Genomic DNA, 27,174 nt, shown 5'->3' with positions numbered 1-27,174 from the left:
GTGGAATTCTAGATACCAAGACTTCTATCATGTTCCATTGTTTGCTAAGATTATTATGCTGTAGGCAAATGAAAGGGATGGCTGTGCCATGCGTGAAAGATATTGTCTAGGCTCATTGAGTCGAGTGATCACGCAATGTCCAAAAAAAGGAACTAGTGGAGGTTTGGTTTGCGGTGGCCGACCTACACTTGTCGCCAGATGGTCTTCATCAACCAATCTGGACGATGCTCAGAGGTTTAACCTTTGGTGATTCTCCATCATGTTGGATAACAACACTCTGTAAACTACATCTACATGGCCAGGTGTCAAAAACATAGGCCTCTGGAGATTTCGTCAATCTAATTTCTTGATCAATCACATAAAAGTTGGAGGACATCTAGTGTTGGTTTGTCAATCATTTTTTGCGAGGATTTGGGTGTGCAAAAGTACATTCCATTGGCACCATGTACTTATGATTGGCATGGCAGCTGCATATCCATTTTGCCTCCCATAAAACCACTACAGATTAAAAACAAATCGGTATTGGTGGAAGCAAGATCAGTTTTAGCATCATCACGAGGTATGGGGTTTCTTTCATTCAACACCCCATATTCGATCATGGGCCCATGTAATATTTCAGCATATATTAGATGTGAACAATGATATTTATATTGGGGATGAGGTGAGAAAGCTGGGTGAGAGAAGACTGGTTTTTTCTGGTTGGTGAATGATTCTCACTTCCTTCCAACTCCCATGTGAGAGTTTGCTTATTAAAATCAGAAGAATACAGAGAAGATCATGACAAACTTTCCCCTCATAATCCGGTCTTGTAACATGCTATCTTAGCTTACCAAAAGCATGAAGTCTAAATCTTAATTTCTTCTTGATGAGAATTTTAACCTCCCTTCTTATGAGACATTTAGCAGCCTGGTGGCATGTGTATGAGAGAAGGGCGTAGTAGTTAACATCGCATCTTTGTTTGGTTCACGTCGCCTTATTTCACCAACTTCTGACAAGCATTTTCTCACTTTGAAACTTTGTGATTAGTTTGGTTTTCGAAAATCTTTTATAGATACGAAGATGATATTGCCCCTTCGTTATAATGGAATAATCTGGTTTCGAGATAATTTTAAAACGCTCCTCCCTTCTCATGCATGCTGAGGTGAGTTGCATTTCGCCTGGTACAAGAAGCTTCTTGAACGAAGAAGAGGGGTTATTTGGAGTAAATTAAGCTCACGTCGAGTTTTGGTTACTGTTTCGATACAGAAAACAAGAAAAAACATTTTTTAATATATTCTTTATTTTAAAAATATATAAATTCACTCTAAAAACATATTTATTTAGTGTTTTTATTTCTTTAACCAAATATATATTTCTTTATTTTTTTATACCAAAACAATAATCAAATACCATGTAATGATTGTCTTTATTAAATAAATATGTATGTTGATGATTTCAACTTTCTTACTTCTACAAAAAAAAAAAGAATTTTAAAACAGAAAAATAACTAAACCTTAGAAAGTATATCAAGCTTTGGAACCGATGTTGTATGTTAATCCCTAATAATAATAATCAAACATTCTTCAACAACAAAGAAGTTTCGACTATATATTATATGATTGTCCTTGTTATAGTATAAGGTCGTAGTTTTATTTATATACATGAGGCATGCTAGAGTCTTGTAGGTCAATTTGATTAATACTCTTTATACTATAAAAAAATATACCGGGTAGGCCAATAACTATCAACGTCTTATTGCGACCTTAATTCTTCGTAATATCAAGAAAGAACATCAATCATTTTCAATCATTTGAAATAAATAAAAATTAAAATTGTAAAGGAATGATTGGCACTTAAGATCACTTTGACTTCAACTTCCTACCCACCTAGGCTTGCCTCTTGCACCCTCCACCCCACCCTCCACCCTCCACCCTCCACCCATAGCCCATTGAAAAAGAGGTCTCGCACGTTCATCATTGTGTTCCCTAATCAAGTCAAATATTTAGATCGATGACTAAATCTGTTATTAAGAGTAGTTGGGTCTTAAATTCACTCTAATCATCATCACTGTGAAAATTATGTTTAGGGGAGTGTGAGTTAGCATAATGTGAAATATATGGATGGAAATTAAAATAAAAACGGTAAAACTATTGCAAATATATGAAAAATTATATGTATGATGGTTTTCTTTTTCAAAATTAGCTAAAAAAATGAGGATAAATGGGGGATTTTTTTAATAAAAAGTTTTAGGAGGGTGTATTGAAAATCAAGTATAAACCTAGGGTTTAAATTTTATTTAAAAAGAAAAACTTCAAGTGCCAAATTAAAACTCTTAAAAGATAAAGTGCGTGTTTAATATTTGATGTATGATATATTTTAATTGAAGATGTATTAAAATAATTTGTTGATATTAATATATTAAAATTATAAAAAAAACACAAAAAACATCATTTTGATTTTTTTCAAACAAAAAATTAATCTAAAAACAGGTTTTTATGCAAAAACAGACACTCATAAATAAGTCCACCATTGAATTAAATCAGGGAGGCAGTTGATAGAAGTTCTAAAACAGCCAACTATACATATATACATGTGTGTGAGTTTAATAATGTAGCAGCCTCGCCATCTCTATTTTTTTTTCCTTAATTCAAACTTTTGCCCATGTCATGTTCAAGAAAGTTTGGTTTCATTCAATTAAAACTTCATGAATTTCTCTTCTTCATGACTGCTATCTTTTTTCAAGCATGAGAGAGAAGGCAATGGTACGGCAGTTTGTGGAATTTTGAAGGCATGGGTGTTCTGGGCTCTCGGTATCTGTACGGATCTCTTGGGAATTAGCGATCAAAAAATAGTAGTTAATGGTTCTAAAAATATTTTTTTATTTAAAAATATATTAAAATAATTTTCCCATATAAACATTCAAAAGCGAGTTCCCATATAACTCCATCGTTATTAAAACTGATTCGAAAGTAGACCAGTGTTAAGGTTTGGATTCCAGAAGGAGTGATTTGTACAGATCCAATGTTTTTTAAATAAAAACATTAAAATAATATTTTTTAATAAAAAATAACAAGTGTTTAACCGGGCTAACCAAATTAATTGTCAATTTAAGTTTCTGATTAGGTTAAACCTGGTTAATTTCTTCTCTTATTTTTCTCTCAATAGTCAATACAAACCTGTTCGCACTCCGGGTCGACTCGCTGTGCAGATCAGCTGGTTTTATAAATATTAAAAAGTGAGCCTCCGTCCATAACATTGTGTGTCCTTGTCTCTTATGTGCACCCAGGAATCAGCAGGCTTTGTATATATCAACGAGGAGTGGTGTTTTAGACTTTAGAGGATTAAGATTCTGTATTCACCGTCCAATTTATGGTACGAAAAGGCTGGAACAAGAAGACTTTTTTGCTTTTATCGTGTGAGTGGACATAATGTTAATTAGGGCTAAAATCCAAGGAAGGAATATTAATTTAAACCCATGTAAGTGTTGAGTTCTCTTACGTAAGATAAAGGTTTGTTTTATTGAAATTCTGTGAGGTCTGGTAGCTTGGTTCTACGATAATATCAAGTGTACGTGCGAGTGCACTTCTATCTGTACTGTCTTCCCCTCTGCTTGCAGAGGAGTGACGTGATCGCATTAATCTGGCACGTTACAAGTTGTGCATATGATGTTGCTTAGCAGCGGGGGTGCAGGAGAAGTCATCGAGAGTCGAGACTACTGACAGCCATTGATGCTTGCTGCTACGAGTCCTCTGCTACTAGCTAAGCAAGGTGGTGTTTGACACAATTTTCGTATGGATGTGTTGAATTTTAAAATAAAAAATTATTTTAATATATTTTTAAATAAAAATATATTTTAAAAAACACCCCACAATCCAAACAAACCAACTTACAAATTGCATGGATAGAAACCAAGGATGTTGCACACAACACAACTAGTAATCTAACCGGACTACAATATTTACCAAAAAATATATTGATAATTTTGCTATACAACTAGAGTGAGTCTAGTGTCCAAATATATATTGTAATAATAAATTGATAATTTTATTTTTTTATCAAATTATCCAAAAATACTAAATTAAATGGTAAAATGATTTTTTCCATGTAATTTATTTATCATTTTTATTTTGATCGGGTACAAAGATTTCTTTTATTTTTTAAACAATAAAATAGGTAAAAAATCAGATATTTTGTTTTTCGGAGGCTTCAATCTTTTTTCACAATAAATTTACTAAATCACCCTCGGTATTAAAATTAATTTAGGTTTGTTGTGAGGGAATTTTCATATTTTTATCTGGTTTCTTGTTAAGATCGGATGAGTAGAGAGGCGGTCTTCAAAGTAATTAAAAATATATATTAAAAATTCAAACCTATCAGGCACCTGCCCCGCGCGTCCTTTCCGAGTGTGCATGCAGACTTGTTCGGTATCAAGAATTTTCTTCCGCAGCGTCCTTTTCCTCTACAGAAGGCACGTGTTGGGTCGCGGTGGACAGATTGTCGCCAGAGCCGTTTCCTCCACATGATCGCTGGTGTGGGGTTGTAGCAGGAGGAAGATTTTGACATTGGATATTGTTTTCGGAAGAAGTTGAACTCGAGCTTTTTTTCCTCCATTACTGTAAACATTTGTTTAACTCTAACACGCGTTGTTGGCTCGATCGCTCATCAAAGTTCAAACAAAAGATTTCCTTGTTCTTAAAAGGGAAAGTAGCGTAAAACTAACACCAAGTAAATCTTGTCTTGAATTGATGGCTCACCTTACCTGGAATTCATGGTTTTATATGTAGTCACAGAAGATGCACTAAATGAGCCAAATTTATATTAAAGAATAATATTATATTTTTAAAATTTATAGATTAAGTTTTTGAACTGAATTAATTTATTAATATAATATTAGAGTCTTGATGATAAAATAATTACTATTTTAAATTTTACAATCTCTATTTATTTAATAAAAATTAAATATAATATAGTTTCATGTATGAGTTCTTTTCATAAATAGCTCTTGGATTCGTGATTCAAATCTATATACTTCGAGCTGACGAGGGCGGAGCCACGAAAAATTTCTAGGAGGGTTTAAAGATTAGGATTTTTTTTTTCTGAAGAAGCTGAAGTTTAAATTTCACTAGTTTTTATCTTAAAATTATTATTTTTTTATGAAGGGCATAATATTAATGTTTTTTTTTTAGGGGTACAAGCCCCTGTTGTCAACTTTTTGTTATATACTATTTACATGAGCACAAAACAAGCTGTTGGCTTATATAAGCTTTACAAAGAGATAAAATAAAAAAAACAACCCCGAAAGCCCTTGCCAGTCGCCCCTTGCCTCAGCTTAATGAGGTAAAACCGGATGGCATAAAGCGTAGAAGCTGATATTATGCAACTATACTGTTAATTTTAACCAATTCTGAATTCTGATGCTCTTACTTTTGATTGGAAATTCGATGCCATCAGTATTTTATTTTGGTTCACAATACATGGCTGCCATCCTTTTAAATATTGTTGACTTATTTATTCCTCTTGCAGCCTATGCATTATTTATCAATAGCGTCAATGGCCGACCCGATGAGCTGGTCGATTCTCAGGCTCGAGTCTTTATAAAACCTGGAAGGATAGTGCTTTAATTTGGCTCACAAATTTCTTAAAACATGCATGCTTATCATATATCTTACTGGTATAATGAAAACTACACGTACTGGATTTAGTTATATAGCAGGAGTGTTCTATAACAAATGGAAAAGAAAAGAGAAGGATCATATGATCAACCGATCGGTTGAAATGTGAGGCTTCTTGGAGGACTGTAATTTGCCATCTATAAAGAATTAACATCTGTCATCATTTGTCTTCTTTTCATTTTCATTCGAAAAAAACGACTGTTAAAACAATCCTGGACTCAGATTAGACAGTGCATGCAGGGCCATTTCCATTCGTAATGTGATTGATTGCCAATGCATTTCATGCTTGGTCGATGATATATATCTATGATCTCGCCCCTCTGAAAACGAAGCTTGTTTTGAGGGTCAACTGCATGCCTGTGTTGGCTTTTTATGCCAACAAGATACAGCGCTATCTGGCTGTAAGCAGCTGCTCAGGAGGGATGTACTTACCATTTTATTTGGGAATTAATATATATTTATAAATGATTAAATGGGTGTTAAACTGTTTGTCTCGTAACTGTCAAACTTAATTAAGGGTTTTGGTCACAGGGTTATATATATTGGAGCACAAAATGATATCGGACAATTATTTTTTAAGAAAAAAACTTTTTCGAATTAAGTTAATTATACTTGATTGACAAACACCATGTAAATTCATCCAGACAGATTTAATAACTACGATTTGTCTTCTAACGCACATGGAAATTGGAATTTATCGTTAATCTAGAAAAACAACAACATGCTGTTTCGTATATCACTGCAACCAAGCAGCTAGACAGGCAGGATATATAAACCTGGCAATTAATTGAATCAAGGTCGGGTGATTTTGAGACCAAGGCAGACTTATAATCAATTCCCTAGTAAATTACCTAGAAGAAGAACACGAGGTCGGATAAATTCAAAACCAGATCATCGACTACTTTTGAACTATAGTCTTAATCATAGACTGGCAATAGAATTCATGTGCATGCGTGGACATAATCTTCTCTCTGACATGATCATGATCGATTGTGAAGATAATATGCTTTGGACCTTATATTTGAACTCTCAGTTTCTCTTGGAGCATCAAACGATATCTATGGTCGGTCATGTCTACAGTTAGTTTGTCACATTATTCTGTGATTTGTCTGGAGTCTGAACTGGAAGACAACCTCACGTTTGCATTATCTCAATGGTCTGTACATGACCATAACAGGATGAACAGATACAAATTAACCTTAGAAACCCAGCCGGTACGTGTCACCCTCCCATGAGCATCTCGTATAAGCCAAAAGTTGGTGATTTGTATATAAAATCCAAAGCATAACCTATGATAAAGTAGCTACTCATGTTTTAATATAAAATTATTTTTAAAACCTTATTTAAAAATTTAAATTTTTATATTAATTTATAGAGTATCTACTCATGTTTTAACATGATAGAAAAATTTTGTTAATCAAATAATCACGATTTAAAATATCACTATTCTCATTCTAAGTTAATTAAAATTAAATGTAGAGTAATACAAGTTTGTGTAATTTTTAAATTTAAAAAGTTTTCAGAAAATATTTAGAGAATAATATAAAATTAATTTAAAAATTATAACTAACTGTTTAAATTTTTTAATTGATATAATTATCTGATAATACTAACAAAGAGCCTCTAAACTGGCTTAGCATGTGCCAGCTACATAAACGGCAAGAAACCATCAACCTGCAAGCAAAATGGTCGGCCTAAACAAAACTTATTACAAGGATTTTAAAATTAGGTTAAGGGATAAAAAGGTTGATTAAAAGTAGAGTTAGATTCCCAAAACAAACAACAAACAAAGACACATCTGTACAAACTAATAGAGCTAGTAATAATGACAACAGGTTTCTGTTGCAACTTAAACAATGGCAAACACACGTCCTCTTTCCACCTTCTAAAAGCAATTAACAGCCTATCATTCTTGTCTCTGTGATCCTTTTTCCTGGTCTGTCTCTCCCTTGTTCTTCTTCTTTTATTTTTATTTTGGTTAAAAAAATAATTTACTTTTCATCGAGATAGCCATCGCACCCCAATATTATCACAAGAAAAACCAAGCCGTGATTTGAGTTAATTTGACTCTACATGCTCATGCATCCAGTTAATTGTCCATGACAACTGTTTGGCATGTTTATGAGGAGATATTTTTTAAAATTACCCACATTCATGTTAGGAATATTTTAATAACTCTATCTAGTTGCTTAAAATAACATAAATTTCATGCATCATGAAAAACAAAAGTTCCCATATATGTCATAATATGAATGTTTGAGACTTGTTTTGAGAACAATACACTGAGATATATAAAACAGTTTTCGGTAATTGATGTTTAAACTATAAGATAAGATAAGATTCAATTCGATTCTTGATTTAAGTTGGGTAAATAAATCTAAGTTAACCTATGTTTTAAAAAAATATAAAATAATACTATTTTTAAAAAATTAATATTTTAATTGATTCAATATAAATCAGATCATGATTCAATAAATTATCATATTGATTCACAAGTTACACTAAGTTTTATAATTGTGGTGTGCTAGAGAATAATATAAATTATATACTGGAATCTTGTTTAACACCTTAAATTTTTAAATTGAATTGGTTTTTTAACATAATATTATAACTTTATTGATCAAACTGTTATAAGTTCAAATTTCATAATTTTTATTTTATTTGATAAAATTAAACACAGGATAATGTAGATTTGTGTGTTTTGTAATGTAATTTTTATGTTTTTAAAAGATATTTTTTAATTAAAAATATATAAAAATAAAAATTTTTTTAAAAAAATTATTTCTAATATAATTTCTTAAAAAAATATATCCGGTCACGTAAACAAATATTCTGGAATCAAAGGAAGGAAAAGCCGAAGTTGATGCGATAGTATAGAAGAAAAAAGAAAAAAAAGTCCACTATTTACTTTCGAATTTTCAAGTAAAAAGACAGCCGTACAAGAAGGAAACGACCGGTGTTGGGTCCGTGAGACCCGTGACACAGTCCAGTACAACTAAGCGTCTACGAACCTAGACGCCCTTCCTAAAAAGCAGTGTCTACGCTCCACCATTATCGCCCTCGCTTTCAATTTCTTCACTCCTTTTTCAATCTTGTGGAACATAAAATATGGTCCTATTGGCCCACTGGATTATCTAGTGGGTCCCGTAAGTAACCCCTCTCCCATTGGTCGTTTCCAAGGCGGACGGTGCCATGTCAGCCCCTGACCATGACGTGGGATAAGGGCTTCCGTTCAATACAATGCATAAATGAAGGTCCATGGAGGGTTTTGCCATGTCATCCCCTTCAATGGGACCCACGATTTTACGTGGTTACCAGGTTTCACGACAGATTATAAGAGGGTACGTACCCCCTCGCAGGGATGATAATTTATTCGTTATCTGCCTGAAAATAGGACCTTTTTTGTTTTTTTGTTATTATAAAATATTTTTTTATATTCATTGGTAAAATGGTACCCACGTTATTCTTATTATAAAATAATTTTTTATATATTCATTGATATATTAAAAAAAAACCCTTTTTTTAGTTTTTTCCATCAATACGTTTCAAAAAAAAAATCGTTCTAGAGTTTTAATTAATTACAAGATAGCATAAAAACCCTTTTAAACCGAACAGTACTTACCCTACCTGGAGCTAGTTGCATAGTGTCTAGAGTACCCTTTTCGATCCCTAAATCTTGCATATATTCCTCAGATCCTCTCGTATTTGTGTAGGCAGTAAGAAACAAATGGGAAGATTTTAAATGGAGAAGAAAACAAGGAAAGAAAAATAATGGTGCCATGCATAATCTTCTTGTGTTGGGAAATCAGAGTGGTTTTTATTTTATTTTTCCCTTCTGATTATCAATGATGGTTTTGTTAGGAAATATAGTAATTGCGTCAAAACATTGAAAATGGAATTATAAACAGTGTGATCCTTAAATCCTAACAGGTGGGGTTATTTAGGCTGCTAACGTGACATATGGGGGGATGCATGAAGCCTCGAATTACATGGACGTGGACCCATGAATCCTAAGTGGCCCGTCTTGACCATTCAAAGAATTGCTTTCACAATAGTGAAAATGATTGATCTTGGTGCGGTCGCATAAAAGCGCCATATGCAGGTTATGATCTTGGGATTAAAAAAGAAGTGAGTTTAATTTATTATTATGGAAAGGGTAGGATGCTCAAATATGGGCACTGTGGTGACTAGGAAGAGGCATTTTGGCATTTTGTCTTGGGATTATAAAGAAAGGGGAAAATGGGGCATCCTTGCACATGGAGCAAGGTCAGATGTGAAGAATACAAAATAACTTTAAGGAGGGCTACGTCTTATTTTAAAGAAATTTTTCTAGGAGGCAAGAGCATCTTCAATGGCCAAGAGCTCAACCACCAGCTATAGAAAGAGAGAACCTTTTTGTCCATCTTTGCATGTGGTGGGTTTCTGGTTTTGTATTTCTACTTCGTGCGCTAAAAGCATCCTGCATGGACAAACCATTAATTCCCTTCCCTGTTCCTTTTTCCAGCCTCTTATTGCCGTACGGTTCTGATGGGTTGAATTTTACAACAGCATGGAATTTGGCTGCTTCTGCACCCAGCTGTAACTGTTTTTATGGATTCAAGCTGCTCCCACAGTTTAAAATGGCTACCAGGACCCGTAAAAAAAAAACCTTGTGCTACCAGCTTTACCTTCCTCGTTCTGTGCTTATGCATTTATTGCGGTGGACTGGTCAGTTATTTGCTTAAATACACCATTTCAGAGCCCGATGTTCTGCCCTCTAGCAGCAGCTTGGACTTTGCAGTTAACCGAATTTCCCCCCGAGCTAGCACTGATTCGGGTTCTGATCGATAACTAGATTAGACAAAGCTCTTATTCCGAGTTGTCAGTTTTCTAGTCTGCGTTTTGGTGTGTGACTGGTGTCTAATAAAAGTCTTCACCGAATTAAGCTTAGCTTGACTCTTGGCACCAACGGCACTGAACGCATTTACTATGGCTGGTGCCTGATATGCATGTGAACTCACTCAAATTCAGTAGATTCTTTTAACTTTCCCCAATTCTCCCAGTGGCATTGATGATAACATTTTAAGGGAAGTCAAATTAAGCCCGAGCTTGACCGATCAATGATCCTTACTCAATTTATGTTTAAATTTTCCAACATGTTATTTTTTTTTACTATGAGAGATTCAAATTCGATATCTTTTCAAAAAATAAAAACATTAATATTAATTAAAAAAAAGATGAAAGTATATAAAAAAAATTAAAATGAACATTTGATTACTGTCTTAAAAAAAACATAAACAAAGATAACAGGGATATATCTATATATACTTTATTGAAAATATATAAAATAATTTCAAAAGTATTGTAGAAACATTTTTTTTTTTTTGGTCTCGTATGTCTTTTTTCATGTGTCATCATACACTAACCGAACTAGATGACATGAACGATAACAATTTTATTAAGACAATGCATGCACAGAGATCAAGCACCATACATAATATATGTTTGGAGTTCATAAGTCACACATGACCAGGATGTCCAAACCACAAGGCAGAATGCAATGAATCATAAGCAAAATCTTTCAGAAAATCTAGCCCTTGCAATAAATGTTGTCCTTTGTTGTTAGTTTTATGTAAATATTACCACGTATATTTTTATGTTATTTCACTATCATATGATCATGATACATTGTTATCTCCTTGCAAATCTGCCGAAAAAGCAAGGCATATAAAATATTGCGACAGCAGCAGACACAGCCTTGTAATTATCTCGAAACCAAAGGGCATCTTCAAACTCCACTCCCTATAAAAACCTTCTTCCTCCCACTTCCCAAAACCCCTCCAATCTCTCTCTTACCGTCTATAATTGAAGCCACTGAAACAGCTCAAAGCGCACGCCAAACCCAGCTCTGTTTTCTCTTGCTTTCCATTAAAATTAGAATTTTCCAGGAAAATGTCAGCTGGGCTAGCAAAATGCGCCAAAATCCGCCACATAGTGAGGCTTCGTCAAATGCTAAGGCGTTGGCGCAACAAGGCACGAATGTCAGCCAATCGCATACCATCGGATGTTCCAGCAGGACACGTAGCGGTCTGTGTAGGGACTGGTTGCAGGAGATTTGTGGTTCGGGCGACGTACCTGAACCACCCCATCTTTAAAAAGCTCCTAGTGCAAGCCGAGGAAGAGTTTGGGTTCTCTAACCAAGGTCCATTAACGATCCCATGCGATGAGACCCTTTTTGAGGAAATGATTCGGTGCATTTCACGGTCGGAGAACGGAACATCAGACCTGTTTGTGAATCTTGAGGATTTGCAGAGATACTGCCACGTTGGTGTTAAAAATGCTAAGCTTGATTTTTGGACCGATTCAAGACCCTTGCTTCATTCTGATAACTCATTCTGGTGAGGTGAAAAGAAGGACAAGCTAAGAAAAAATAAAGAGAGAAAAGAACCTCTGATCCTGACCCGGTATTGACTCAGTCCGAGTTAGGTAAGCTCTCCGCTGAAGATTTGAAAATACGATGTAGCTGACGAGTTAAAAATTCAACTTGACTCGTTAGATGTTAATGATTACTGGGTTTGCTTGCCTATGTACAAAGAGGTAAACTTGGTGGTTTTTTTTTTTTTCCTTTTTTGAGAAAGAACTGGATTGGGAGGGGGGTTACTGAGTCACACTCCGGAGAATGAAAGGAGACGGCAAGATTGGGTGGTTGAGTTAACTACCGAGTCGTCCCGGGTTCGAATTGGAGTTGAAGAATAGTATCGGAGACTTGAAAAATTGGACGGAGAAACCAAACAAGGGAGAGAAGTGATTATTTGCAAATCCCGTTATTTATTAATTGATTAATGAAAAAAATTGTAGAGATTCCAGCATGCTTTAATTATTATCCATTTATCTCCTCAATAATTCCCTTTCTAGCATTATTAATTGAGTTCTTCCTTTCTTTGATCATTGTTATGAAGCTCCGATGGGTTTGTCGTTTTAAAAGGGAGTTAAATCTGTGCGACTATTGTTAAAAATTCGGGTCGATTAATGACTGAATTATGATTTAAAAAAAAAAATAGATTAATCTACCCGAACTCACAAACCTTACACCGTTTCATCTAATAATTGATAGAATGTTTGTATTTTTTATTTTAAAAGTATTTTTTTAATTTTTATTTAAAATTAATATTTTTGTTTTTTTAATATTTTATTATTTTAATGTATTTATATCAAAAATAATTTTTTTAAAAATAAAAAATATTATTTTAATAATTTTTAAATAAAAAATACTTTAAAAATAATAATCACTACCACACTTTTAAATATTATTAATATTAAATAATTATTTTGGTAATTGCTATGAATAATTAATTAATTGATTGATTAAAAGGGTAGAATGTTTGGATATTTAATTTTTTCTGTACAGGGTTTTGCAATCATGGAATGGTAGCCTTTGCTGTGGGCTTGCGGGAGGCTAATGGCATCAAGCCACGTGAAAGGAGATGCTCCACCTGCTCTGTTTCACCTGATCCAACTTCGTCTTCTTACCCTTCAAATTATTGAGCTTGACTTCTTCGCGAGGAGATATTGGCTGGGACCATACACAGTAGAATGTGATGCTTGAAGCCTTGAACACACCTCTTGTTTCATGCAAAAATTTATCGGTGCAAAATTACATTAGGTTCGGTTTGATAATCAAGGCAGATGCAAAATCATTGTACTGTCGGACAATAATAAATGTCTGTTGTTAGTTGATCTTTGACCTTGTGCTTCCTTTCAAAGGGCCAAAGCACATAACCAAGAGGCTTCGGCTCCTCTTTCAACAAAACCCATATGGGCGACGGTTAAATAATTAGAGGCATGTCAGTTTTCAATCAATTGGCCAGTAATATGGTCAAAGGCGCTTGCTTACACTACCGGCTGGTGTTGTTTTGCCGGTTACAAGCTGCATTTGCATGTGACTGAGTGAGCGAGCATCGTTATCTATTCGAGTCATCTACACGAGGCCGATCCACCGCATACAAAGGGCGAGCAAGCTTTGTTGAAAATGGCGAGGTCATGGAGAAGTGAAGTTTTCTACTTGTATTCTGCGGCTCCTACAAAGTAGTGGATTTCTTAGTCGACGATTCTTTACCTTAATAAGCTCATTTCGATCTAACCATCAGTATATAAAAAATGAAGAGAACCCCGATAGAGGAGATATGTACTCTTATCTTTCTTTTCTTTTCTTTTCTTTTTCTATTTTAAAATGATATAAATTCGTTTTAAAATTGTTTTAGAGACAAATTTATTTATGCATTTGTTTTTCAAACCATGCATATTTTTATTTATTTTGTATATATTATTTGTATCCTGTTATACTAATAAAATGCAATCTAAGTGGTAAAGAGATGCTTGATAAATTTAAACTTGAAGAACATGTAGAGGGGAGCCATCACTTTATTGGAATATTTCCAAGAGAGAAAATGGAAGAAAAGGGGCTTGATTCTTATTGTTTATGGTGGACAAAATGGAGTCAAGTTTCCAACTCTAGTGTCCAAAATGAAGGGAGCCCAGACACTAATAACAGGCTTGATGCGGGCTTAGGTGAGCCCACATAAGCCATCTAAAGTCTTGGTGACATAGTCAATCAGACGTAAGACCCACTTAACATATTGAAATATCAGGTAGGTTAAAAGTTTAGCACATCACCCTTAGGCCCTAGCCCTAGTTACTGGACTGCCTAGATTTCCTGTAATCCTGGGCCTTGGTCCGCTTTGTATGGTGTAGCCTTGCATCTGGCCTAAATTAATGGATTGTATGTTTTGGTACTTTTCGCTATTATATCCCATTTATTTCACTTCATCAAATTGAGGTCTGTCTTTCTATCTCACTTGCTAGCCCAGCCTGCAACAGCTTACCAAAACTGAGCTCAGATACACAAGGACTCATAGCCCACTGGACCTGACTAGTTGAGTTTGCACTTTGCAGTGCCATCTTTGCTTTTCGCAGTGGTCTTTCCAACTTTGTTCCAGTTGGGCAAGTCCATTTTCAAAACATGGGTCTAATTCCGTGTGCTTGAGGAAATGGGGCTGTCGGCATTAGTATTGAGCATGATCACCACGTTGTTGAATTGAGTGGTTCTTTACGATGGATGGAATTGTTTTTCCCTGTTTTCGCAGCAAGACTAGACATGCGGGAAGAAGGTATTAATAACATTGCCGGTTGTTGGAGATCTAAGGTCCCCAGACACTCAGCAAATCCTCCATGCAGATTCTAACACAGCTTCAACTAAACAGTCCCTCAGCTGGGCCAGTGGGGACTTAAGATTCTTGACACCAAGATTCTAGATGTAAAAATGGGCTAGATCCAGATCTTGATGGTCATTGGGAAGCTCTGTTAAGCACGTCCATGCCTGCTGAGATCTTGCAACCTGGCCTGTTGTTTGTCTGACGCACAGGTCCCAGATTGCATTATTGCGATGAACGCGGTTGAATTTTGCGCTTCTTGTCTAATTCTGTGACTAAAAGTAGCATTGCGTTCCTACAAGTACGTTGTAAGCTTTTCGCCGGTGGATGTCATGTGAACCACGTACTGCATATGCAGTGTCCAAGATTGCTGGCCAGACCAGGCCATGACAGACCCACTAAAAACTACTGTAACCTCCATATACAAAACAACAAACGAGAAGGTTATGAGCATGAGGCATGCCTGTTTAGGTCACTGTGAACAGGACGAGCTCGGCTTCTGCGTATACAATTACAAACTGATAAAAATAAATACAATGGACCGGTGGACCACTGTACGTGTGGTGGACCACTATATGTGTGACGTCTAGCAATGGATTGCTGGTTTGTCACCATTCCCTTTAGGAATTCTGTTTTTTCACCCTCCCCAATCACACTGCAACACGAAGCAGAGTAGGTGGATGAATGAAATTGTTCATTCTATATATATATATATATTTATTTATTTATTTATTTGATATTAATTAGTATGTGCTATTTAGAAACGTAAGAGGAATGTTTGGAACGATAAAATTATATTTTTAAAAATATATTTTTTTATTTAATTTTTTGTATTATTTTAATATGTTGATATTAATAATATTTTTTAAAAAATAAAAATATTATTTCAATTTTAAATAAAAAATACTTTTAAAAACAACCATCGTATTCTTAAACTCTCTAAACCTTCAAAAACTATATATTTTCTACATATAAATAATAATTAAAAAGAAAAGGAAAAGAATGATGCACTTTATTTACCCTACAAGGCTAAGGCTAGCTGTGAGAAGTGACAAAGTTTAAAGTTCTTGGTTCGAGTTTGTCATGGGTGACATGATGAATGCCCGTACATGTTTCGAAGGAGAGTTTCTCACATTGTTTTTCAGCCCATCAACTACCAAATCTCTAATTAAGATATATATATATATACAAGGACAAAAAAATGGTTAGGATATTATTAATAACAAAAACAAATGTTGTTTTTGACATCATCATGAATTTATGATCATGTCGCTTTAATTATTGGCTTCCTTTTGTTGTTGTTCTAGCTTGTAAATTGGTCAGGAAAACTAGGATTGGTTTTCATTTAATCACCCTCAAAAGAGGATCAAGATTCAATTATCTATCATTAGTCATGATCATAAAGATGAATTAAAGTGAATGACAACTTAAAATCTTTACTTTTACCACTTTTATCTGCACCCGGTGAATCTTCTTTTACCTGTGGTTAAAATTGCATTTGATTATGTTTAGCTCAATAAAATATTAAATTTTTGTTATTTTTCGTATTTATTTTATATAGTTTTAACATGCTGATGTTAAATAAAGATTTAAAAATTATTTTAATATATTTAAAAATAAAAAATATTTATATCATAATATTAAATACATACTTTAATTACGATATCAATATAATACGCTACAAGATTAGAAATCTTTTAAAATCGTAGTAAATAACAAGAGGGTGAACGTCACTTGTTTCGTTAATATTTTTTATCCAAACAAGACTTACCGGAATATTAAAAAAGAAAAAGGCAACAAAACGAGAAATGAAGTGGTGGCAATGAAAGAAGGCTGTGTTTGGTGCTAAAAGGGAATGACTTCTCGTTGAAGATAGGGTCCGCAAGGGAGAGCGTGATGGCTACGAGCCATTTAAAATCCTTCATGTCACAGCGGGCCCCCGTTGAAACACAGTTAGTATCTGTGCCCCTAATGAAGAGCTGGGCCATAGCTAACTTGCATCGTATTCGGTTCCTCATTTACCTTTTCATGCTAAAATAACCGGTCTGATCTGAATTGTGTGAACACTTTTCTTTTCTTCTCCATTCAGCCTTTTTATTTTCATTTTTAAAAAATTTCATTCTTAATTTATTTTATTAATAATTCAAGTTATTTTTAAACTAATCAATTCAACTTTATTATTTCATGACAACTTTTACACGATTTGATTTTAAATTTATACTAGGCAAAAAATCAAGTTAAAATATATTTTTTTCTTTTTAATTTCATCTTTTTTTTCTTAATTTTATCCTTATTGTTTTTTTTTCAATTCAGCTTTTTTTTTTAATCTTATTTTTTTTTCTCAGTTTCATGCTAAATTTATTTTTATCAATAATACAAGTTATTTTTAAACAGATCAAATCGATTGTATTATTTCAGAACAATTATCATATAATTTAATTTTAAATCTAGACTAGACAATAAATTAGATTAAAAAAAAAATTTCTTTTAATTTTTTTTTCAAACTTTTTGCACTGGCGAGTTAGATTACTTTTAGACTAATCATATTAGTACAATTCTTGCTGTTTAATTTTTTTAAAAAAAAAGTTTTAAGCAAACAGATTTTAAAATTAATCCGTGGATTTAATAATGAAATTAACCAAGTAATTCCCTGCAACTTTTTTCAGTGCTAGCTTGTAAACTAGTTAATATCAAATCACAGGCCCCTTAGACACCAAAGAAAATCATCAAGCCCTTCGAGATTTTGTTTGTTTCATGGTCATGGTACTGTCGCTATAGCTTTCGCTGGCCTAGACTGTCCTCTCTAGTCAAAAATTTAAAACTGTATTCGTATCTTGATACCATAATAGTTGATAGATTTGGTTCAGTATATGATTTTAAAAAAGCTTTAATAAGTTGTTGTGTGCCAATTCATGGCTCATTAAATTAATTTAGATTAATATTTTTTTATTAGAAAGATATCGTTTCATTTCTTTAAATAAAAATCATTGATAATAACTTCTTCAGATTTGTTCAAAATTATTCTAATTAGAAAGCAACTCGGCAGGTTAATTAAGCCAATCGAACTCGGCATCCCACTGACGGATACCGCAGTAGCTGGAAGAAAATGCAAACGAAATTAGATGCCAACTTGAAAGAGCAATCTTGATAGGAAAGTAAAGTTCTCTTCTTCTTCTTCTTTTTTCATTTTCCTGGTAAATATTGTGGCATCGCTGGCCTTTGTCAGTGAAAAGGCATTTACATTGCTTCTCCTAGCTGCTGTTGGTGGGATCGACAGCTACACGAGGCACTTCACAATGTCAACATGTAACATAAGACAACAAGAAGCTAATATGACCATCATGATGAGCTGCAGCATATGGCCCAAAATGGGAAAAAGGGAAAGAAAAATCATGATCGCCATAGAGAGAAGCGAAGGAAAAGCGGAGGGGTGGGCTGGCTCGGAGAAGTACCGATGGCAGATCAGAATCCAAAGAAAAAAAACGCCTGCTTTGTGCTTTTAAAGGTTATAAAGACATACAGGAGATGCCCTCAAGCTGTGTGCTGTGCAAATGTGGGTCCCTAAATGGTATAATTTGTTTCCATTTCACCCTATAAAATTCTTTCGTGCCTAGAAAGCAAATGTTGAAATTCCCACGAAGATGGAATATGGAATGTTAGAAAATATGAGGAGGCTCCATGCTACTCATCATTCTCATCCACTACTGAATGCCCTTTCGGATACAGTGGAAGTTTGCATCATTAGCCATCGATCTGATCCACTCTCCATTTCAATGGCAGGGAGTAATATATATCCATGTGAGGCACAGCTCCATAGCAGCTAGCTAGCAGTGGCTTGTCTCATTTTGGTGGTGGATTGTGTCGTCCCCCACATCAAATTTAGTATCCATTGTGAAAGACCTCTAGGCCTAATCATACTACTCTAGGCCTAATCATACTAGGATGGCCATTCTAAAAAATTGTTTGAAAACACGGTATAAACCGTATTTTTAAAATATTTAATTTTGTAATTAAAATTTAATATATTTTATATGTTATTGATCATTTTAATATGCTGATATTAAAAATAATTTTTAAAAAATAAAAAAATATTATTGACATGTATTTTGATATTAAAATTTATTTAAAAAACAACTACAATTACATTGCTAAATATACTATAAATCGTGGGTATATGTATTCAGACAATAATATCATTTGTTTCGAGCGAATGAGCTTTCTTAAAAAAAACACTCAACAACTTGATACGATTATTCATTGTTAATAGGAGATTATTCATTGTTAATAGGATGATCATTCAATTTTTTTATAAAAATATAGCATCACTCATTTTTTAAACTAAAAGTTTGATTCCAGGTATAAAATTACATGCATGGATACGATGAAATTTCTGATAAATAGTAGCTAAAATTACATTTGCTTGCGCAACAGATAATGGGCAAATCGATGTAGTTTTCCCTTAAGTTCAGAATATTCTTTGCTTTTCTCTTCGATCGAAATTGCAAAAGGGAAAAATTGCTAATAAATTAATAACCATTTTTCTTGCAATATCAAGACCTCTTCTTTAAAAAAACGAAGAGAAAAACAATATATGGAGATCGAATCAAATCATTTTGAAAATTGTTTCACTTTTGATTTGTAAATATTCATGTGCATGCTACTTCCAACATAAAAAAATCAAGATCTTTGTATCCTTCGATAAGTAAAATTCTCACACGACTTTTCACGTGCATGGATGTTTAAAACCAGAAAAATTATGCACTTAATCTCTGCTTCTAACGGTGAGTGAGCAGATTAATGCCTAGTTATTAACATGACTGCATAATTAAGACAAAATTTAGCCCAATTTTTTTAAAGGGAACTCAATCACTCTCCAATTTACTTGCACGATAATGTTTAAAATATCAAAAACAGATAGACAACCTATCCACTTGTTAACCATTATATACCCAGTCCAAAGGTCACTGTGAGGAGAGATGCTATCATCCTAGCTGGCAATGTGGAATTTTCCTTCATTTTCTGAGGAATCGTTTGATTTCTTTCCTTTATCCCTTTCTCTCTCGCAATTCGAATATTTTGAATAAACAACAAAAACTTGATTGACAGCTATAGCTATCGAGGGAATGGGTTTTGTTAAACTATAAAGAGGCAAAAGAGGCAGTCGTCGGTTGCGTGTAGAGCAGGATCCTTGTTATTTATTGACATTCATATGATTATTCGAAGATTCTACGTATACTAACCATTAATGAATATAATTAATTAATTAATGAGTTCAATTTACTTGTTTGAAACTGTCGCAATCTACTTAATTACTAAACTCGGAAGTCGTAAGTATTTACATTGCTTTTCAATTAGGTTCCTGAATAGACATTTCATTCAATTAGATACACAATGAATAAAAAATTCACAATTGGGCCCGCCAACCACATGTTATTTTTTTATAAGATTTTAAAATCGAATGTTTGTGAATAGAAAATCACGACCATCTTAAAGAGAACTTGACGTTTGTTGCTAAGATTTACAATGATTTTGGATGGATAGACTCAAACCTTGAATTATGATAAATTGGGAGTCGATGAGAGATCGAAAAAGAATATTAATTTGGGATCTGATTGAGAGTGACTGTATAATTGAGGATCAATGTGAGGTTATGCCTTTATCCTGTTTTTGTTACCGCGATGGAGGATAAATGTGAGGTTATCCCTCTATCCCTTTTTTTAATTGATATTAATGTGGTATAAAAAAAAAATTCTTGAAAATATATTAAAATATCTTTTTAGTTTTATTTCTACATTAAAACTATCAATAAAAATTATAAAAAATATTAGTTTGATGTTTTCTAAAGTAAAATATACTTTAAGAAGGTATCTAGAAACAAAAACTACTACTATACTCCTAATCATTCACAATTCGATAATGATGATGAATTGAATTGTCACACCCGTTATGATAATTCCATCGACTTATTAGAGGCTTCATTAACTAGCTAGGAGTGTTAGCAAGAGACAGCATAAGTAAAGTTTTGTAAAACTCACATGATTTAAGACAATGATATGATGGGAAGAAGAATATTAACACTTGATGAAATATTCTGTATAATATGAGCACCAATAATTAGTTTTATTGTTGCAAGAAAATGACTCGGTGCCTAATTGGCTTGTAGCTCGGAAGGGTGTGGCGCCGGATTAGCGACAGCCATAAGGGCATGATGAGACTGCACTTGTTCCTATCTACGCAAAATTCAGGTTGGTGTTTGAAAATTATGCCTTTCAGTTTCTATCACGGAGAAAGTTAGCAAATTATTATCGGAAAACTTTGTTGATTAGTGGGTTTATGCTTATTCAAATCAAGTTGTTAGCTTGTTATTTCAGTGCCACGACACGGAGGCGCACTTGTAATGTCATTTCGGAGTCGTGTGTGTGTGTGTGTGTGTGTGTCTCTCTCTCTCTCTCTCTCTCTCTCTCTATATATATATATATATATATATATATATATATATAACAATGATTAAAATACAGTTTAAATAAACAAAAAGCAATGTCATTTTTTAGGTAGAAATTGGCCTCTTTGGAAATGTGTTTTAAACTGTATTTTTTAAAATTTTGAGTTTTAAATTATTTTGATATTTTAATATCAAAAATCATTTTTAAACATTAAAAAATAATTTTTAATATATTTCTAAGTAAAAAACATTTTAAAAAATAATTATTACTATAATTTCAAACACCTTTGTAATATATATACATGTAAAACTCAACTAGTATCAATTCATTTTAAAATTTTAATTGTGGGAGTGGAATATATAATTACTATGTCAACTCACATTATAATTTAAAAATAAAAAAATATAACATTATTTCCGTTAAAAACAAAATTCAAGATAAAACCCAACTAAAGATAAAGCTTCAAATCAATAACTCACTTAATTGATTTGTCAATCAAGCTAGGTTTTTTAACTATATATATTTTTATCTTTTATTTTTGCTATTAGATATTATCAAAGAATTATCTTAACCCAATAACTTAAGCTGTAATAAATGAGAATAGTGAGATTCAAACTCATAACTGTTTGATCATCAAAGTTTTAATATCATATCAAAAAATTATCTTAACTCAATAATTTAAACTATTAAATAAAATTTTAAAATATAATTTATATTATTATCTTATATATGTTGTTGCTCTTGCTGGTAACCTACGGAAATATCATAGTATACTGTCTTGTTCAATTGTTCGGCATTTGCTTGAGAAAAAGAGTTTGAAGAACTAAGAAGCAGGGACCCGGCATTGTCCACCTATGAATTAAATGATAAATGTAGATACAAGAAAACTACTCGATGCCTACACGAATAGCAAAGTACCGTATACCAAGGGGTTTTTTTGTCCCTTTCTTCCCTTCCAAATACGAACCATTTTTTAATGAGATTCCAAAAATGGTAAGGTGTCAATTTAATGCTGGATTTTCAGACAATAATAATAATAATAATAATTTATCGTTTCTTATTTATTTTTTTCTTAATAGAGAAACCAATTATGAAGAAACGGAACCGAGTGTCTGCCTCCAACACTGTCAGCGTTTCTAACGAATGAGAGAACCAAAATTACAGAGTCGGAAATGAGAAAAACAAAGTAAAAGGTAAATAAAGGCAAGCCGATGCTGCGTTATTTTCTGATTAATGAAAATAAGCTATAGTTATATAGATATTTCACCTCAAGGGAGCACAAGAAAACAACTGGTCACGAATCCGTGCAGTGCAAGGTCACTGTGATAGATGACTAATCAAAGAAGAGTTTTGACCATAGATATTAAATCTGTCCCTCGACGAGTCAATTTAAATTATATTTTATTTTATATCGGTTTCGAGATATGATCATATCATATAAAACTCGATAGTCAATTTTAAAGATATTTAAAAAAAATATAAAAAACAACACAACTTTTTTAAAAAAATTAAAACAATATTATTTTATAATTAATTAACCCGGCAACCATGCAACACAAGCGTAAATGATAACTATGGTTGTTCTATCTCCCAACGAATTGACCAGTCTCACCCCATTTTTATTTCGGGATGAAGTGCTAAAATGCTAATCTACTTGTCAAATATTTGAGCTACGCCATTGCTTGCCGAGCTTGATGTCGCAAGCACAAGCTCTAAAAGAATGAAGCCAAACGAGATAGAGAAATAGCATTGCACGCGTGGGATAAAAGCAAGAAGATCGCTATTGGGACACCAAATCACTATCTATCGATCTTTTACAAAAAGTGGTTTGCAATTTCATGGCATTGGCTGAAGGTGGTCAGGATTTCTTTCTCAGGTTCGAGAAAGAAAGTTGTCGTGGAGGCGTTTGGTGTGAGAGGTTGGCTTAATACATAATATATATAATTGGAGAAGAATTAGGTTGACTTGGTTTTAACTTTTATCTGTAGTTCTTGTTGAATCGTGGTTCTGATATTGTTTTTTTTTTAGAAAGTGTTTATTCCTTTGTTTTTTTTATTGGTATATACTTTTACTCAAACCGTATTTTTATATTTGAAATAAAATATTAAACCCTGTAATTCCATTATAATGTTTAGAATAAATATAGAAATTATTTATTTTCATAAATAATTTGTTTTTGTTATAATTTTCTTTGTTACAAGTACCCTTATATTTATTTAAAATATTACAATATATAGACATTTTAAAGAATATATAAGTAGACTTGTATCGTATTAATTATTTATTAAATATTTGTTGAAAATATTGAAAAATATATGTTTGTTAAAAAAAGTTTTTAATCTTTTCAATTGAATGTTAAGAATAAAATCTTAAAAATATTCCAGTAAAAATCCTGTCATTTTACTTAAATAAAATAAATATTGAGCTAATACAAATCATATTATCAAATAAATAAATCGAACATTAATATAATTTTGACAATATCAATAATTCATAGTAAATATATAGCTTTTGGTGAAGAAGTTGTGTTAGAAGAAGAGATTGAAGAGAGAGTGGGGATCTTGACAGATTATGAGAGGTTACTTTGTAAGGTTTTTAGGAGAAAAGAAAGAGATAGTAATTTTAGAAAATAATTTAAATGTTAATTTGAATGAATTACTATATCAAATTTCAAAGTGTTGTTTTTGCCTCTCTTTTTTATGAATTGAATTTTATTTAGAATTCAAACCAGCACTTTTTATAATAATTTCAAACACAAAAACTAATTTAATTGTTAAATTAACCCTTTAATGCTTAGACCAAATATTTTTTATACTGGCTTCTTTACAAAAAACAAAAACCTCAAAAAATTAAAAACAATAAAAAACAATATTTTCAAATAAACTCTTAAATGGTGTGAAAAATGGACTTGAGATTCTTAAACTAAATTTTTTTTAAAAAAAGGTTTTTTTTCCCCAGAGCAAAGGAGAGGATATAAAAGGTATTTTTGAAAATATGGAGCCTAAAAGGGTAAACTGAATTTTAATTTTAGATACGTGGTACAGACCATAGTGTGTTTTTGTTGTTGCTGGGTTTATATGAACAGAAGGCTTGACTACGTTGTTTGTCCTTATTGGCAGGTAAAGGCTCTCCTCTCTGCCGACGCTTGTCGGTTTCGATAATTAAGGACTAAAAGCATCCGTGTTAGATGAAACGCGGTCGCTTTCTATCAAAGTGGTCCTTCAGTGACTGTCACATAGCGATAGAAACTGTGTTATAAAAGTGAGTTTAATTTAAGAAATTATTAAATTAATAATTTTAATATATTAATTAAAAATAAAATTATCAAAATAAAATTATTTTAATATATTTTCAAAAACAATATAATTTTAAAAAAACTTCCAGAAATAAAAACCATCTCACGCCTGCATTTACGGTGAAGATGCTAATGCAGAAAAAACACAGAAACGTGTGGGGAATGGGGACCACATTTTCTTTTTCAGCTTTTTAACTGCCCTTGGATTCTGTTCGCTCTCCGCTCTCCTCTCTGCTCTGCTCCACTAGCATGATCTAAAGGGTTCTGGATGCCTTTTACGGGCCTTATCATCTTGACGCGCCACCGGTGTTGGGTGGGTTTAGGAAATTCGACCATGGTGAGTTTGGTTTTGTCGATAATAATGATTAAATAAATACGACGGGGTGGTAACCTAAATAAATTTCCGCGCTGAATTAATTTTTTTTTGTTAGTATTAAAATAGATATTTTTATGATATTATCATTTTGAAATAAAAAAAACTAAGAATTTAATATATGAAAGAAATCAACAAGATCGCATATGTTGTTAGAACAATAATAAAAAAAAAGTAAACGAAAATAAAATATCATAAATCAAATATCTCATACTTATTCTCCTGTAGTTAATTTAATTTAATTAAGAAATAAAATTCATTTTAAAAAAATCTAGATTCAACAAGGGTTGAAATAATAATTGAAGTTAACCTTTGTTACTTTTAAACCCACAAAAAAAATTCATGGATAGCAAGAAAACTGAAATGATATAATATTGGTGGATAAAACCCAAAAAAAACTTAGAAAAAAAATCAAGCAAACTTGGGTGAATTATGTAAACTCGGGTTAATTTTTCAAACTCGCAACTCATTAAAATGTAAACTTGGGTTAAACTAAAAAACTTAACACTAGCAAAATTAAATGCTAAAGAATGAAATCAATAAATTCCATTTAATTAGAAAAATAGAATTCCTTTCAAAAAAACTAAACTTAACAAAGATAAGAAAAAAATTGAGACAGCCTTGTTATTTTTTTAAAAAAATAAATTTCATGAAAAGCAAATACAAAGAATGTTAGATGATGAAATCATAAAAAAATAAAAAATAAAAATAGACAGAAAAAAAAACAATGAAGCACGAGTGAATCTCGTAGAATCGAGTTAAACTCTCGAAACTCACAATCCGTTAAATTCCTAACCCCAAAAGCTCGACATGTGAAAAATTAAATATTGAATGGTGAAATCAATTAATCTAATTTAATTTAAAAACAAAATTTTTCAGGAAAACTCAATTTAACAAGGACAAAAAAAAAACAAGGACAGCTAGTGTTATTTTCAAAGCGACAAAAAATTATCATAGAAATGAATAAAAAAAATGAAAGATAAAAAAAACGATAAAAAAACTCGTGTCAACTTCATAATCTGAGGTTCATCTCTTAAATCAACAATCTATTAAATTTCAGGCTCAAACCCAACTAAAAAGCTAAATATCCAGTTAATTAAACGTTGGAGGATTAAATAATAATAATAAAAATATTGCAAGGTAAAAATATACAAAAATAAGAAATAATATTAGATTTTATAGGGAAAAAAACTAAATAATGATGAAATTACAAAAACCATATAAAATAAAACAAATAGTAGTCAAAATGATGGGAACCAAATATAACATACGAAAATATCTAACAGGGATGAAATTTTAAAAAAAATTAATTTTCTAAATTATTTTAAATAAAAATATTGTAATCAAGGAAACAAGGATGTAATTGATGGAAATCCTTATCCCCTGTGTGTGGGTGTGTGTAATGTAATGGAGAGTGAACGTTTGTGAACGCAGTCTAACCTAATTTTTCAAAAAAAATCAATTTTTTTTTGTTAAAATTTAATATAGTTTATATGTTTTGGATCGTTTTGATGTGCTAATATCAAAAATGATTTTAAAAAAATAAAAAAACATCATTGACATGTATTTTAACATGAAAAGTTATTTAAAAACACCTACAACTTCACTACTAAATAATTTCGAAATTCTAATGACAATAAAATCCAGGGATGATATGATTTTTTTTTAAGACCAACAAGAAAATCGCATAGGAGAAAGAAAAAAAACAAAAGTCTAGATGAGTCAAACCGGCCACCATTATGCTACACGTACCACTTATTCATGAAGGAGATGTTGAGACGCTTCGGCGGCTGTCCTAAATGCAAGGTGTTAGCCACCGGAAAAAAGCATACATGCCGCTCGAAACTTGCGGACATTATTTACGTGCCTCCAGCTTTATTATTTTTTTGCTTATTTACAAAATGACCCTACTACCTTTAATGACGCTCAATACCTATTATTTAACCGATGCAAAGGATAAAAAAAACCCAAAGCAAAGGCAAAGATTTTTAAATTTCAAGGTCAGTGATGTAATTTAACTATTGTAAAATTAAACTCAAATATAAAAAATCCTCTTGACCAGAGTTTAATGTTTTTTTGTTGTCAATGGCAATAAAATAATTACACTTTGCCAAAAAAACATAAAAAGATAATTTAACTCTGTCCTTTCTTACAAGGATGAATGAGTCTATTCCTAAAACAAAGCTAATTAAATTTGTAATTAATGGCAAAATAGTAATTTAAT

At 32.4% G+C, this 27,174-nt stretch overlaps 1 protein-coding gene across 1 annotated transcript; it reads left to right on the top strand.

Annotated features, from left to right (window-relative positions):
- Window positions 1–11,478: 11,478 nt before the first annotated feature.
- On the top strand, window positions 11,479–12,550 carry LOC133691449 (indole-3-acetic acid-induced protein ARG7-like). The gene has a single exon (XM_062111962.1). The coding sequence runs from the start codon at window positions 11,583–11,585 to the stop codon at window positions 12,030–12,032; it is 450 nt and encodes a 149-aa protein (XP_061967946.1). The 5' UTR covers window positions 11,479–11,582; the 3' UTR covers window positions 12,033–12,550.
- Window positions 12,551–27,174: the final 14,624 nt, after the last annotated feature.

Source organism: Populus nigra, chromosome 4 (genome assembly GCF_951802175.1).
Source record: "Populus nigra chromosome 4, ddPopNigr1.1, whole genome shotgun sequence".
In the NCBI taxonomy this organism is placed as follows: Eukaryota; Viridiplantae; Streptophyta; class Magnoliopsida; order Malpighiales; family Salicaceae; genus Populus; species Populus nigra.
This window is presented reverse-complemented; position numbering and strand designations above follow the sequence as displayed.

What these genes read in the sequence shown, in the direction of transcription:
- LOC133691449 (XM_062111962.1), top strand. Translation starts at nt 11,583, where the DNA reads ATGTCAGCTGGGCTAGCAAAATGCGCCAAAATCCGCCACATAGTGAGG.